This window comes from Abramis brama (assembly GCF_963993115.1).
Source record: "Abramis brama genome assembly, chromosome: 24".
NCBI lineage: Eukaryota > Metazoa > Chordata > Actinopteri > Cypriniformes > Leuciscidae > Abramis > Abramis brama.
The window spans coordinates 29,966,536-29,983,680 of record NC_139986.1 but is presented as its reverse complement, the minus strand read 5'-3'; the positions used below and the strand labels follow the sequence as shown (position 1 = coordinate 29,983,680).

General features: G+C 39.2%; 1 protein-coding gene across 3 annotated transcripts in view; it reads right to left on the bottom strand.

The window, feature by feature from the left end:
• Positions 1-17,145, bottom strand: part of arhgap28 (Rho GTPase activating protein 28) — a 32,369-nt gene that overhangs the window by 10,075 nt on the left and 5,149 nt on the right. For 2 of the 3 annotated variants that reach the window (XM_084103544.1, XM_084103545.1), the window contains exons 2-7: positions 9,502-9,674; positions 8,220-8,440; positions 4,341-4,413; positions 3,436-3,608; positions 1,917-2,082; positions 408-499 (exon numbers count right to left, since the gene is read on the bottom strand). In XM_084103544.1, coding sequence (XP_083959670.1) covers positions 408-499; positions 1,917-2,082; positions 3,436-3,608; positions 4,341-4,413; positions 8,220-8,440; positions 9,502-9,674 — 898 coding nt within the window. Of the gene's footprint in view, positions 1-407; positions 500-1,916; positions 2,083-3,435; positions 3,609-4,340; positions 4,414-8,219; positions 8,441-9,501; positions 9,675-11,488; positions 11,854-17,145 lie in introns of those variants that run through there. The other variant, XM_084103546.1, reaches the window with a different exon arrangement.

Sequence of the window (17,145 nt, the reverse complement as noted above, 5' to 3'; positions counted from 1 at the left end):
CTGACAGTGTTGCACTGTGGGAAGAATCTCCTAGCGAGCAGATTCACTCCTGACCGTTTATTAAAGCATCTATTTTAATCCTGTTTCTAAGTGTTCCCTCAGTAAATCCCTCAAGCGCCTGAAGGGGTGAAACAGTGAAACAATAAACGGCCTCCCTCATTCCACTTAAAAACAGAAACATCGAGGTCAAGACAGCCGTGTAAAGCAAACCAGAGCACTTCTGGCCACCGCCTTTGTTTTTTGGAAAAGCGAGAGGAGCGTGGGCCGCCAGGTCAGGATAATGTGAGATAGCGAGAAGTGCTGACTAGGAACTTTCCGGAAAAGCCTGCGCTCACAATCTTGATCACAACATTCCAGTGTTTCAACCTCGTTTCTAACAACCGAAGAGGGAAAGAAGAGCCACGTACCTTCCTGAAAACCAGAGGAACTCTGGAGCCGGGATATTTCTTCTGGTCGTTTTCCAGCAGCGTAGTGAGAGGAACGCCGAATATACCGCTGTCTGTGGGAAACAAGCGACAGCGTTAATAGTAGCGCTGCCCTCGAGTAAACATGTTTCTAGTCGACTAGTAGTCGTTCATTTAAGCCATTAGTCGACTAATCGCGCGTTTATATTAATAAGTCAAAAATCATAATAATGAGTCTTTAATTGCCTATATACGTATGACCCTAATCAGCGCACAAATTCAAAAACATAAAGCCACAGCGCACCGGCAAACATTATGATTATGAATAACAGAATGAGACTGTCTAAACATTTTAATAATGCTGACCCGTCATATATGCACGTTTCATACAGATTATATAATCTGAGAATATTTATTTTCCATTGGAATCTGTTCATTCAAATGTAGACATGTCAAGCTTTCTATAGATATATTTCTCATGTCTATGAGGCGAGTATACGCTGAGTTTCTGTTCATGTGACGTGCTCAAGTTCAAGACCGACAGAAAGCACCATTATTTTACAAAAACACAACGTTTGCAGATGCACTTTTATGATGGATAGATGCACTTTTATGATGGACAGATGCACTTTTATGATGGATAGATGCACTTTTATGATGGACAGATGCACTTTTATGATGGATAGATGCACTTTTATGATGGACAGATGCACTTTTATGATGGACAGATGCACTTTTATGATGGACAGATGCACTTTTATGGATAGATGCACTTTTATCATGGATAGATGCACTTTTATCATGGATAGATGCACTTTTATGATGGATAGATGCACTTTTATGATGGACAGATGCACTTTTATGATGGATAGATGCACTTTTATCATGGATAGATGCACTTTTATGACGGACAGATGCACTTTTATGACGGACAGATGCACTTTTATGACGGACAGATGCACTTTTATGACGGATAGATGCACTTTTATGATGGATAGATGCACTTTTATCATGGATAGATGCACTTTTATGACGGACAGATGCACTTTTATGACGGACAGATGCACTTTTATGATGGATAGATGCACTTTTATGATGGATAGATGCACTTTTATCATGGATAGATGCACTTTTATGATGGATAGATGCACTTTTATGATGGACAGATGCACTTTTATGATGGACAGATGCACTTTTATCATGGATAGATGCACTTTTATGACGGATAGATGCACTTTTATGATGGACAGATGCACTTTTATGATGGACAGATGCACTTTTATGATGGATAGATGCTCTTTGATGGACTTCAGAACAGAAACAGCCATTCACTGTCATTATAAAGCCTGGAAGTGCCAGGACATTTTTTAATATAACTCTGAAAGAAAATGTCATATACACCTAGGATGAGTTGAGGGAGAGTAAATCATGGGCTAATTTTCATTTTTGGCTGAACTATCCCTTTAAGAGTCAGTTTCACGTGGTTTCTGAGTCCGGGTGATTGAGACGCACCTCGAGCTTTGCTGCGCTCCACGCGGTTCCTCTTCATCTCGATGCCCATGATGTCGTAGAATGTGGTCAGTTCGATCAGAGAGATGTATCCGATCTTCCTGATGTCCTCCGACGACAGATCGTTCACTCGCGTCACACCCTGTCTGGGCCTCACTGTCTGAAAACCCTGAAGAACACACACCACAAACCTCATTACACCACAGCATCTGATCTGACCTCACCATCCAAAATGCTTTCAGTAAATGCTGCGTTTTTGTTTCAAGCAACAGAAGGGTAAACACTTCCGGTAAATGCGCATTTCTTTCCCATTTTCTTTCCTGTGATGACATGGTTAGGGTTTAGTTTGTTTTATTTGGAGCTGATATGCACACGTTTGGGCTCAGTAAGAAATTAATACTTTTATTCAGGAAGGGCGCGTTAAAATTGGTCAAAAGTGACAGTGAAGACATTCATAACATTGTTCTTTTACTTTCTATTCATCAAAGAATCCTGAAAAATAAAATGTATCACGGTTTCCACAAACATATGAACTGTTTTCAACATTGATAATCATAAATGTTTCTTGAGCAGCAAATCATCATATGATAATGATTTCTGAAGGATCATGTGACACTGAAGACTGGAGTAATGATGCTGAAAACAAATAGAAAACAGCTGTTTCAAATTTTGATAATATTTCACATTTTTACTGTATTTTGATCAAATAAATGCAGCCTTGGTGAGCATAAAAACATTTAAAATCTTCATTGGAATGGTACAAAACTTGGTAAAGGTTTTGGCACTTGCTTTGTGAACAAAAAAATCATGGACATGATTCGAACAGGTTTAATGGTCCTGTAAAAACTAGTCACACTTGAGCTCCTCACGGTCAAACATGAGCGCACTGGAAATGAATGTGAGACGAATTTCCTCTAGTGGAAGCGTTTGGTACTGCAGCCAAACAACATCTCACTGAAAGATCATTTTTTGAGATATCAGGGTAAAATATTGAAAACTTTTTTAGATTTATGCCTTTGATTTTCTTGCGGTTTTAGAGTAAATCGTGATTTTTGAAAATATATATTTAATATAAAAAATTTAAATAGTATTTTTGTGCATTTTTCATAACAATAAATGTTTTTAAACGTTTTTCACTTCAGCAATAATCTGCTAAGTGTCGTCTTTGAAAAGAGATCAAACTTCAGTCTGTGCTTTAAAGCATTCAAGATTTACCAGTTTAAGTTGGAAATTTAATTTTCAGGTCTATGCTCAAAAAGTGAATAAATGGATTATAAATACAGCGTAAATATAATTTAGAATAAAAAAATCCCCTAAAAACACAAAATATATAATAAAAAACATTATCAAACTAAAATATACTACATTCATTTCATTGACAAAAAAAAAAGTCGGCCATTTTTTGACCTACACGATTAAAACTGAAGTGACTCCTCTTTCCTACAGTCTAGTGTCAGATCAGGATCATCTCACGTTGTTTTTAAATGTGCTGTACAAATAAACTAAACTATCTAATACACACCGGTAAATCCTTGTCGTCTTTACGGGTCCTCCTGCAGTCGTGGCATTCGCGGCCCTTCCGGTGAGCTCGAGCCGCTTCTGAATACGGGACGTCGAACGATAACACGATGGGCTCTGATACGCCGCTCAAGCTCTTGCTGTCCGGCGGAGTGAAGGCCGCACACGCCGGAGGAACTGGACACACAAAACATGGATTATTACTAAACCAAACAACATTAAGCCTCACTAAAACCTCATCTAATCACCAATGCTCATATTCCATGAGCTCTTAGCTAAAGCAAAACCAGAAGCACAGGCGCTAAAATAATAACTCTAGCTTCTATTTCTCATCATGTACTGTAAATATTATGTGATGTTCCTCATTTGTTAATCACTTTGGATAAAAGCATCTGCTAAATTAATACATTTAATACAGTCAAACCAAAATGTATTCAGACACCTTCAGCATTCCTCACATTATCTCAGTTTATTCGCTATAGTTTAGAGAATGGTGATAAAATATGAGCAGAACTCAGTTGATATTTGACTGGTTTTGTCCGTCCTTCTGTTAGACTGTCTCACACATGAATTATGTTGAATATCTGTCAGCTGGTAAATTTAACTACACAATTAGATAATACCAGTTTAGCTCAACCAATCACCAAGCAATGCTTCATTGTGTTCAGTCTGTGTGTAAAAAGAGCATTAGCAATTAAAGACAAAACACTTCAGCAAAACATGATCAGCTCAAAGTGTCCCAATCATTTTAGTCTCTGTATGAAGAATATCTGGGTGTAATATGTCACAGTTTGTGTTACATAAATGAACTATAGTGTCCTGCACACACTAGTGAAATCAAAGATGATCTCTGGTGTCTGAGTAATGTTTGGTTGGACTGTATATCTAGAGGCTCAAACATTGTCCAACCTTTAGGAGTATTCCACTGGGGAAGTTTGGGAGCAATCTGTCCGTTTGGAGAAATGGGAGGCGTCAGTTCCGACTGTAAGAGAACACAATGACATCATCATCACACACACACACACGAAAGAGCGTGTGAGGTAAACGTGTTCTGATTTGATAAAATAACCCATAATCAATAATTGCGACAGGCCTTTCTACAGCACTTTTTGTAAGTGAAAAGAGCGCACTTTAGAAAGGGCATCGCATCCCACATATATACATCATTTCAGCATGAGTTAGCATGTGTTAGCATGAGTTGCGTATATAATGTCCGGATAGATGATGTCCTGCTGAACACTGGACTTTTGTTGGACTATTTCGGTCCAATGAATCTGTCCTTCATATCCAATCACATTATGAGATATTTCAGCTGTCAGAGCAGCTGACCGTTACTCACCGCTGACTCACCCTGAACACCCGTGTGCCGTCTCTCTGTCTGTCTGACTGTCTGTCTCTCTGTCTGTCTGACTGACTGTCTCTCTGTCTGTCTGACTGACTGTCTCTCTGTCTGTCTGACTGACTGTCTCTCTGTCTGTCTGACTGACTGACTGACTGTCTCTCTGTCTGTCTGACTGACTGTCTCTCTGTCTGTCTGACTGACTGTCTCTCTGTCTGTCTGACTGACTGTCTCTCTGTCTGTCTGACTGACTGTCTCTCTGTCTGACTGACTGACTGACTGTCTCTCTGTCTGTCTGACTGACTGTCTATCTGACTGTCTCTCTGTCTGTCTGTCTGACTGACTGTCTCTCTGTCTGTCTGACTGTCTGTCTGTCTCTGTTTGTCTCTCTGTCTGTCTGTCTGTCTGTCCGTCTGTCTGACTGACTGTCTATCTGACTGTCTGACTGACTGTCTATCTGACTGTGTCTATCTGACTGTGTCTATCTGACTGTCTGACTGACTGTTTATCTGACTGTGTCTATCTGACTGTCTGTCTGTGACTGACTGTCTATCTGACTGTGTCTATCTGACTGTATATCTGTCTGTCTGACTGACTGTCTATCTGACTGTGTCTATCTGACTGTCTGTGACTGACTGTCTATCTGACTGTGTCTATCTGACTGTATATCTGTCTGTCTGACTGACTGTCTATCTGACTGTGTCTATCTGACTGTATATCTGTCTGTCTGACTGACTGTCTATCTGACTGTGTCTATCTGACTGTCTGTCTGTGACTGACTGTCTATCTGACTGTGTCTATCTGACTGTATATCTGTCTGTCTGACTGACTGTCTATCTGACTGTGTCTATCTGACTGTGTCTATCTGACTGTGTCTATCTGACTGACTGTCTATCTGACTGACTGACTGTCTGTCTGTCTGACTGACTGTCTATCTGACTGTGTCTATCTGACTGTCTGTCTGACTGACTGTCTATCTGACTGTGTCTATCTGACTGTCTGACTGTCTATCTGACTGTCTATCTGTCTGTCTGACTGACTGTCTATCTGACTGTCTGTCTGTGACTGACTGTCTATCTGACTGTGTCTATCTGACTGTCTATCTGACTGTCTGACTGACTGTCTGACTGACTGTCTCTCTGTCTGTCTGACTGACTGTCTCTCTGTCTGTCTGACTGACTGTCTCTCTGTCTGTCTGACTGTCTGACTGACTGTCTCTCTGTCTGTCTGACTGACTGTCTATCTGACTGACTGTCTCTCTGTCTGTCTGTCTGACTGACTGTCTCTCTGTCTGTCTGACTGTCTGTCTGTCTCTGTTTGTCTCTCTGTCTGTCTGTCTGTCTGTCCGTCTGTCTGACTGACTGTCTATCTGACTGTCTGTCTGACTGTCTATCTGACTGTGTCTATCTGACTGTGTCTATCTGACTGTCTGACTGACTGTCTATCTGACTGTGTCTATCTGACTGTCTGTCTGTGACTGACTGTCTATCTGACTGTGTCTATCTGACTGTATATCTGTCTGTCTGACTGACTGTCTATCTGACTGTGTCTATCTGACTGTGTCTGTGACTGACTGTCTATCTGACTGTGTCTATCTGACTGTATATCTGTCTGTCTGACTGACTGTCTATCTGACTGTGTCTATCTGACTGTATATCTGTCTGTCTGACTGACTGTGTCTATCTGACTGTCTGTCTGTGACTGACTGTCTATCTGACTGTGTCTATCTGACTGTATATCTGTCTGTCTGACTGACTGTCTATCTGACTGTGTCTATCTGACTGTGTCTATCTGACTGACTGTCTATCTGACTGACTGACTGTCTGTCTGTCTGACTGACTGTCTATCTGACTGTGTCTATCTGACTGTCTGTCTGACTGACTGTCTATCTGACTGTGTCTATCTGACTGTCTGACTGTCTATCTGACTGTCTATCTGTCTGTCTGACTGACTGTCTATCTGACTGTCTGTCTGTGACTGACTGTCTATCTGACTGTGTCTATCTGACTGTCTATCTGACTGTCTGACTGTCTATCTGTCTGTCTGACTGACTGTCTATCTGACTGACTGACTGTCTATCTGACTGTGTCTATCTGACTGTCTGTCTGTGACTGACTGTCTATCTGACTGTGTCTTTCTGACTGTCTGACTGTCTATCTGTCTGTCTATCTGACTGACTGACTGTCTGACTGTCTATCTGACTGACTGTCTATCTGACTGACTGTCTATCTGACTGACTGACTGTCTATCTGACTGTCTATCTGACTGACTGACTGACTGTCTATCTGACTGACTGTCTGTCTGTCTGTCTGTCTGTCTATCTGACTGTCTATCTGACTGACTGTCTGTCTGACTGACTGTCTATCTGACTGACTGACTGACTGTCTATCTGTCTGACTGTCTGTCTGACCATTTACTGACCACACATCCTCTAAATCTAACAGTATTTAAAATGGCACCATATATTAATTAATTATTATTAAATGCATATAATAATACTGTCTGAACTACAGGACTCACACCACACACACCATTTGAACATCAGCTTTCAAATCGGCATGAAATGGAAATTGACTCAATCTATTTTCTAAATGCATGTTGTTGTGAACAATTCACCCATGCATGTTTCATTTCTAAAAATGTTTTGACCTGGTAATTTGATGAAAATCTCATATAGAGCTGCACGATTGTGGATAAATCAAGACTCCTACAGACAAAGACAATTCTCCTATGATTCTGAAAAGACAACTAAACAAAATAACGTGTAATTTACTAGAGGTTGTGACAAAATGTAGTCAATTTATAAAATGTATTTAATTTGAATGAATTCTCCGCCTCCAGTTTTAAAAACCACGCCCACATCTCAACATCCAATCAACAACCGATGCACAGAACCAAGTCCCGCCCTAACTAACACTCGCATGTACATCACAGTGCGAAAGAAAAGGTCTGTCACTTCTTCTGTTTCCTCTTGACTTCAGCTCCTCAACCTCAAAGACACTCAATGACATTTTGTACTGTATTTATATCATTTACGAGGTAAGAAGCCAAACTCGGATGTGTCATTTCAGCAGGAATGTGGAAGGTTTGTTGGCTAATTTTAGACACGTCTGGGGTTTCCTCATGTGTCTCATTCCAGTCTCAGTTATTCTGAGACACATTCACACGCCGGACAACCGGCCACAACAGCTGCGGCAGCAAAGGATCATGGGAAATGATCAAAATGACACGCCTGTGAGAAGACGACACCTTCAAACCTGCAATCGTGTGCTGAGCGGATGGAAGCTCCTACTGAATGCTAGGAAGTAGTTTATCACATGTACATGCTCTCGAGTTTTGCTACTCTTTTACCTTCATAGGAATCCATTTGATAAACTACTTCCTAGCATTCAGTAGGAGCTTCCATCCGCTCGATTGCAGGTCGCCTTCGTGGATTGGCTTGTGCTCACCGAGGCGTCTGGCATGGAGAAGACGTCCCGCACGTGTCTCATGGGTTGTCGGTTCCTCTTGCGCAGTGTTTGCGTGTAGTTATCGACCCGCTTCTTCACCATAGCGGCCTGTGATCGCGTGAGCGTGGAGAGAAGAGCCTCGGCCGGGCCGTCGCTCTGAGTTCCCGTCACCAGCGTGCTAAGCCCCGCCTCCTGGAGCCACGCCTCCTCAAGCTCCGCCTCTGAACCAATCACACACACATGAATTAGAATGCAGAATCACATGATGATGGCAAGCATTTAGTCCAGGTGAAATCACATTCTTAGCTGAATTGAGCGATGAACTTTGCATAAAAGATTAAAAAGACATGATTTTAGTTAAAAAGTAAATGCTGATTTCATGTGGACTTTAACAGGGTTCATCGTCATCTACTTGCGTTCAAAAACACTGATGATGTTTTAGTTCTTTCTCATACAATGGAAGTGGACGTGAGCCCCATCAAAGGACCAAAAACACAGTAAAAATACAATCTGTCACAAATGTCCATACGCCTTCCCCATAATACAGGACACAGTGGAGGCGGGGCTCATTTGCATATTCATAGAACCGCGCATACTAAATGAGGCAAGGGTGTCGAGTTACATTCAAGATATTTTAAGGAATGAAGAATTTTTTTTTTTTATATATTTAATTTTGGTTATCAAAGATAGTTTTAAGGGATACAATTATTGACTACAGGGGGACTTTAAGTTTATAGCAGTAAGTTGCTTCCATAAATTTATAAGTAAAATCAAATTGGCGGTACACGTCATTTCCACTCATTTTTAAAAAATCTTGTCTAGTTGAATCTCAAATAAATGAAATGAAGTTTGAGTTAATGTAAAAACTAGTGCTGTCAAATCGATTAATCGCGTCTAACATAAAAGATATATATATACACACATATATATATATATATATATATATATATATAATTATATACAAACGTTTAAGCTAGATGCGATTAATCGCAATTAATCGATTTGACCAGAACTAGTAAAATGTGCTGCCATGAACTTTCCTACTTTTATGGTGTTTTTTTGTCCTTTCTGGGAATCACATCATCATTGTATGAAAACGAGTCACATGATCAGTCTGCTAAACATCACTTTTCTGCATTTCATGGAGGAAAGTCATTCATACGGGTTTGAGGGACATGAATGTGAGTGAACGGCTGCTCTTCTACCGTCGGGCCGAACCGTGTTCTCTGCGCACGGGTTTGGCCCGCGGGGGTAAACTGAGCCGATCGTGTTGGACACGCACCGTCTGAGCTGACCCGCTCCACCAGATCCTCGTGCCGGTCCTGCCGGTCCTCCTGGATGTTCTTCATCTCGCTCCAGTAATCCTCCATGGAGTCTCGGGACACGGAGCGATCCGGAGCGAGAGGAGACCCGGAGCCGGGAGAACTCATGCCTATCCTCGGATACTGAGCTTTCCTGACAACACAGAAGAAGAAGAAGCCGTGAATCATCAGAGACAGAGACTAACACACTAATACACAAACCAAACAAACACAGACAGAACAGCTTCACCATCATTGCACTCAATCATGAGGAACATCCACACGGTTTCTTCACCTCGGCTCATGAGGAACAGCATCAAGTCAAGTCAGCTTTACTTATATAGCGCTTCTTACAACACAGTGTTTCAAAGCAGATTTACAGAGATAACAGGAAAATAATGCAACAAAGTCTTTCTTCCAGAAGAAAATATTTTCAAAGTACATCTTAAGTAAGTTCAGTGATGGTCAGATCATAATTCATAACAACTGCATGTCCAGTGATGGAGACACGACAGCATTTCCATAAACTACTGAAGAGAAAACCAGTTACTTCAAGCTCATATCAGCTTCATCTTCGGGTTTCTATCAAATATTGATAAGGCTACAGGAGCTGATGATGATGATGATGAAGGTCTCTCTCATCGTTAGTAAGTGGACCGGCGTCACTCAGAGCAAGGTATCGATCAGCGTGATGGAGCCTAAATTGTGTTACACAAAGAACTTAATTGCCTGCAAAAGTTCTAGCCTGTTGTTTACACACATCAAGCCTTCAATGGAAACACAATTTGCCTGCAGTCATCACTCGAAGCTTTAGCTGGAAAACACAGTGACGTTTGCATGAAGAGTGTGTGGATCTGACGTGTGTGTGTGTGTGTGTGTGTGTTTCGCTTCGGATTCTCTTTTCATCTGATTTCTGAACACATTTCTGTAGGACACATTGCTGATGTTATAAGACAGTCCTGACATTAGAGCAATATTCCAGATGCAACTCACTAACATTCAAAATGTTGTGGTTGGTAAGATTTTTTTATGTTTTTGAATGAGTCTTTTCTGCTCAAGGCTGCGTTTATTTGATCAAAAATACAGTAAAAATGTGAAATATTATTCCAATGTAAATCATCTGTTCTCTATGTGAATATACAGTAAAGTGTAATTTATTCCTGTGATCAAAGCTGAATGTTCAGCATCATTACTCCAGTCTTCAGTGTCACATGATCCTTCAGAAATCACTCTAATATGATGATTTGATGATCAAGAAACATTTATGATTATTTTTAATGTTGAGTTTGTGGAAACTATGATACAATTTATCTTTCAGGATTCTTTGATGAATAGAATTCATTTATTTTCAATAGAATCTTTTGCAACATTATAAATGTCTTTACTCTCACTTATAATCAGTTTAATGTTTCCTTGATGAATAAAAGTATCAATTTCTTTCAAAAAAAAAAAAAATCTCAGTGACCCCAAACTTATCTAGAGTTTTGTTCTCAACAGCCTTAATAGAGTCAATAAACATATGCAGTAAATTATGCATAATTACATGCAACTAACCCTCAACCAAATCCTAATCCTACCCTAACCCTATAGTAAGTACATGTTGTTCATTAATATTACTCAGTACTTAAATATATAATTACACTGTAACAATGACACCTTAAAATAAAGTGTAACCAGGTTTTTATAGTGAAAAAAAAAAAGTTCTTCAAACTAAGAAAAAAAGGTTATTTTAGGATCTGATCACCGAATTTTTTTTTGCACAATAAAAGTCAATCCCAGAATTCAGTTTGTGTTTGACCTGGAAAATCCCTTCAAACAGAGATCTGTCATTCTGAAGCATCACGACACCTGGAGGAAAACAGGCCAAACACACTCTCAGTTTTACACATTTACAAACAACACACTCTCTTTCTCGACACAAAACACTCAGATGTTCTCAAACAGCAACTAAAGCATCTTCAGACTCACTGTGTGCGTTTAGACGAACACGGGATGAGAACTCAGGATCGAGAAGCCCAAACTGTGAACCTCCGAACGTCTGAATGAAACTAGAAACGAACACAAACGAATCCAGCGGACGGTGTCAATCAGGTCCTGTATAAACTCCATAAATCCACAGCGTTTGAGTTCATTCATAAACGCACCAGCGACTCGGGGATCTCCAGAGAACTGGAACTGATACGGACACTGTCAGAGCTTTAGGAGCATGTGGGTGTTCTCATTCTGGTCCTGTTCAGAGTCAATACAGAGAGACATCAGGCAGACACAGAGAGACGCGGTGAGGGTTTCCTCTGCGTGTGTGTGTGTGTGTTTCTCCACCCACTGATCTGACCTCTCTCTCGCTCTCTCTCTCATGTCATTATCTGTCCATTGTGTTCTCCGTTTACAACTCTTTCTAAAGCTCATCTCTGTTCTGCTCATTCAGACACACAGAAACGAGTGTAATTTAGGAAAACCGCTTCCAGATGTGGATAATGACCACAACAACATTCCCAACACCAACATTCTCCAGCTTAAACAAACATATCTCTCAATCAGCGTCTGACTATTGAAACATGTTTCCTCCACAGAATTGAAAAAAACTTGAAAAAAGTCCGAATTCTGTCTTTTTTTTTAGATATAAACAACAGAATTGTGAGATATAAAAGTTGGAATTATGAGAAACAAGTCAGAATTGCGAGTTTATATATTTATTTGACCTTTTTCTCTGATTGTGAGATATAAACTCCCAATTGCAAGTTATGCAACTCAAAATTGTGGGAACAAAATATCCTTATTTTTTTATTCGAACGACCCGAGACACGGCATAAGAAAACCCTCTGGTGTTTCTGATCGCTTTAATCATCTCACAAACAGTGTTTCAAGGTTTAAAGCTCAAAATCACTCGTTAAAAAGTCATTTTTTGCCTTTTTATATTTATATTCCTACTTCACATTATTATACAGAAGGGAAAATGCTTGTCCTCATAAATATCGTATTTTTCAGACAATCTCTTGACATAGAAACACCATTCAACGTCACAGATTAAATATGTTCCCGTCACTCAGACAAACATTCTTGTGAAGATTTTCCAACTAACTAGTTTCATTATTAAATTCAGAAACTGAGATTCTGCGGAAGAACAAGATCTCAGGATCCCGATTTAAACAGATGATTTTCATGATGACTCGGTCATTCTTCAGTCCGTGTCCCGAACCCCCCGTGATGAATGTAGGTCAAACTAAACTCAAAACACATGTCAGGGTTCCTGCGCGCCTCCGAAATCATGAGCTCATTCCTCCGGGAACGCAAACAGCCGAACCAGAGACTCACAAACTAGATTTTCCCGAAGGTGAGCAGAGGGTCGTTCATTTAATCAAATAAAATAGGGGCCCGTTTCATCAGAAAAACTGTGCCAAGCGTCTGAACCCTGAAATATTGGCTCTCAGGTTTGTTTTCTCTCTCCGGGCGGCATAAACTATCATCAATCCATCGGGAACGCAAGCGTCTTTCCTCCCAAAGCCTTAAAGAGAAACATCTGCCGTCTAAAAATACCTTTGAGGAACCTGAGGAAAACTCAAACTGAGAAACAAAACCAGACTGTGATGAAGGTGCTTCCTTACTAATAATAGATGCTTGACTAGTGTAATATTCACAGATCTACACTGTACAAAAAAATCCTGTAAATTTACGGTAAAATAACTGGCAGCCAGAAATTTACCGTAAAAAATACGGTAGCAACATTTTAGCTTTTACTGACTTAACTTAAATTTACAGTAAAAAAAAAATGTATTTCATTATCTGATATAATGTTAATTTACTGACTACTAAGTAGCCTACTAATATGTTTTGTACAACTGTAAAACACTGAGATCCACCAATCACAGCAGAGATGAGAGTCACATGATCAATCAAAGCTCATCATGAGAAAGATCATACTGAGATATAGAAGCTGAACACTGTCATTCACACACACACACACACTGATGGTAACACACATGAGGTTTTAAAAATGCAATAAACATTAGTTTAACAACATTAAATGTAACATAAAACCCTAATTTACAAACTATGAAGAAACGGTTATTTCAACAAAAATACATAAAAAATGAAGTGTCACGCCGGGAATTGTGGGAATGTCAATTTACATAATTTCACTGTAAATTATAGAATGACTTGTTCTTTTTCACTTCCAAAAGCTACGGTATTTTACTGTAAAATGTAAATGTACGGTTAGATCAATCAGTTATTCACTGTATATACAGAAACTTTCTGTTAACCAATAAACAGTTTTTCACTGTAGCATTTTTACAGTCTTTTGTGGTCTTTAACACTGTTGTCTTTTACACTGTAGTCTTTTACCATTAATCTTGTGGTCTTTTACCGTTAATCTTGTGGTCTTTTACCGTTAATCTTGTGGTCTTTTACCGTTAATCTTGTGGTCTTTTACCGTTAATCTTGTGGTCTTTTACCGTTAATCTTGTGGTCTTTTACCGTTAATCTTGTGGTCTTTTACCGTTAATCTTGTGGTCTTTAACCGTTAATCTTGTGGTCTTTTACCGTTAATCTTGTGGTCTTTTACCGTTAATCTTGTGGTCTTTTACCGTTAATCTTGTGGTCTTTAACCGTTAATCGTGTGGTCTTTTACACTGTAGTCTTTTACCGTTAAAATCCCAATCATGTTTTACAGCGTACTTTTGATTTATTCAGTTTAAAGCACAGTCCGCAGCTGGAATCTGACTCTAAACACCCCACACACTATATTTAATCAGCCCGGCCCAACTTACCCCGAGCACTTCACCACTGTCAGCAAATCGCAGCACTTCAGCCGGTTAAAAGCCGGAGCATTAGCCGGAAAACAGATCAATAGAGCGGCTCGGGACTGTAAAGATTCACATCAGCGCTGGAGACGTTTGCACCAGTGAATTATGGGCCGGTTTCATGAGCTAATGGAGCAGTAATGACTAAGAGCGTCAGATGAAGAGCGCTAGCATCCAGTCGTCTTCGTCACTCATGATGACTAGCCGACACTAAACCAGAACAAACCACAAACACTCGTTCATCATCCGCCGTGACACTTTCAAGAGAACAGCGTTTCAAACCTACTCTTATTCATCCAGATCAATATAACAAGATCAAATCATGAAATATATGATGAGTTACTGTGGCTTTACCACGGTATGATGATGGTACTTTGATATGTAGGTTAAAATGTATTGTAAAAATGACTTTTAAGTGTTTATAAGAAAATACTATCAAAATTTCACGTTACCCACAGTTTCTTTGTAATTACTAGAGAGATTTAGTAGAGATTTCTCAGTGAAAAGTCCATTTTTGTAGTGAAATATTAGCTTGAAGAGTTTGAGAGATTCACCCATATTACCATATTCAAAAACCTTGCAATGTACACAATAGAAACCAGGGTTATTATTAATATAACTGAAACTAAAACAATTAAAAACATTACGTTACTCGAAATAAAATAAACATGAACTAAAATAAAAAGGGAACATGTCTCATGTTCATTTAGTTTAACTTGATGTTCTGAAATACCTAAAACTGAAACAAAAATGTATAAAAATGATATAGACATTTGTTAAAAAAGCAAAAACAGCAAAATTACTGAAATTACTTTAACTGAAATTAATACAAATGGAAATCTAAATCTAATAAAAATCTAATTCAAAGTATAGTAAAATAACACTGGATACTTAAAAGTTTACCATATGTCAAAAAAATCATAAAACTTCTGCTAGCAATATCTGTTATATTCCTATAACAAACAATGTGATGTGATTCTTAATCTACTGTTCAAAAATACTGTAAAAATTGTGAAATATTATTATAAATGTAAATCATCTATTTTCTATGTGAATATACAGTAAAGTGTCATTTATTCCTGTGATCAAAGCTGAATTTTCAGTGTCACATGATCCTTCAGAAATCATAATATGATGATTTGATGCTCCAGAAACATTTTATTTTCCAGGATTCTTTGATGAATTGAAAGATCCAAAGAACCGAATTGATTAAGAATAGAATCACTTGACCAATTTAATGCATCCTTGCTGAACAAAATTATTATTTTCTTCCAAACAAACAAACAAAATCATAATAACCCCCAAATAGTATGCATTTACGCAGGTGTGTGTGTGTGTTCGCCACAGCGAGAGATAAGAGTGCTTTCAGGACTCAGACAGGAAGTGCCCTGACACTGAAACTTCCTGTTTTGGCTAAAGCGATTGTAAAGTCAGTGCTATATAATCGGGCTTGTGCTATATAATGCTGTATATTACCCTGAACACACTCCCCGAAATCAATAATACAACATTAACTTCCTATTAGCCTCTCAGACAGAACGGAAGAACACGAGAGGACATGATGAGCTGTCAAACGCTCAACACACACACACTTATGATAATCATCTCCAATGTCACAATAATGCGTGTCACAGAGCAAGAGGATCAGATTACATGAAATATTCCTGAAACTATGAGAATCATGTCGTTTATGACACGCTCACACGTCTAATGAAGATTAAAGGGTGGTATAATGCCCTTTTCACAAGATGTAAAATAAGTGTCTGATGTCCCCAGAGTGTGTGTGTGTGTGTGTGTGAAGTTTGAGCTCTAAATATCCCAGATATTTTTATATAGCATGTTAAAATTGTCACTTTTTAAGGGTGAGCAAAAACGCACCGTTTTAATGCAAATGAGCTGCTGCTCCCTGCACAGGGGGGCGGAGCTTGTGTCCTTTTACCTCACACACACATGCACTGAAAATTTCAAAAACTTTTAGCCTTTTATGTTCAAACCGGAGTCAGAAAATGATGGAGAGACTCTAGAAGAAGTGACAACATGTAGAAGCAACAGGACATTTCTGAAGGGTTAGTTGATGAATTTATGAACCTGATGTGTGGTTATCTTCTAGTCATTAATTAGCATATTCTGTCTTCATAATCTATAAATTGCGTTCCCGGGGGAGGGGTTTATGTAAATTCTAGGATTGGTGATGTCACTAACCCGGGAGGAATGTGGTGTAGTCTCTACCAGCCGTTTGTTGTAGTCCTTAAAAAGCCATTTCTGTAAAAGCAAATATCTCCCTTTGCTTTGACCTTTGAGTGTTGTAACTTTGCAGATGTTGTTTATGCTCAAACAGCAACATTACACACTAACTAAAGTTAGAAAAGTCAAATCATAATCAACCACTCCTTTAAACACAAATCCAGACCTAAAACACACGATTCAGGAGGAAAACAACTGAGTGTCCAAATGCCAACGGTACCAATTTACCATTCAAATACTGGCAGCTCACGTTCATGCAAATCTGTGAAGCCACACACACACACACACACACACACACACACCATGACCAACACACACACGTTCAGTGTTTCAATAACTCATTTACACAGAAACACCTCCACAAAAACAGCTCGTTCTTTGTTCTGGTTTGAGACAAACAGACCAACAGCTTCTCAATAAACTCGTTTTCTTTTTCTCTCGCTCTCACATTTGTTCTACCAGAGGAACATTTTTCCATTGGATGTTAAAGGTTCTTCATGGAACCGAAGCTTTATTGAGAAACTGCGCGTGTTTTTCCTCATTATAAAGTTGTTTTGGATGAAAACACATTTTCTACATGAA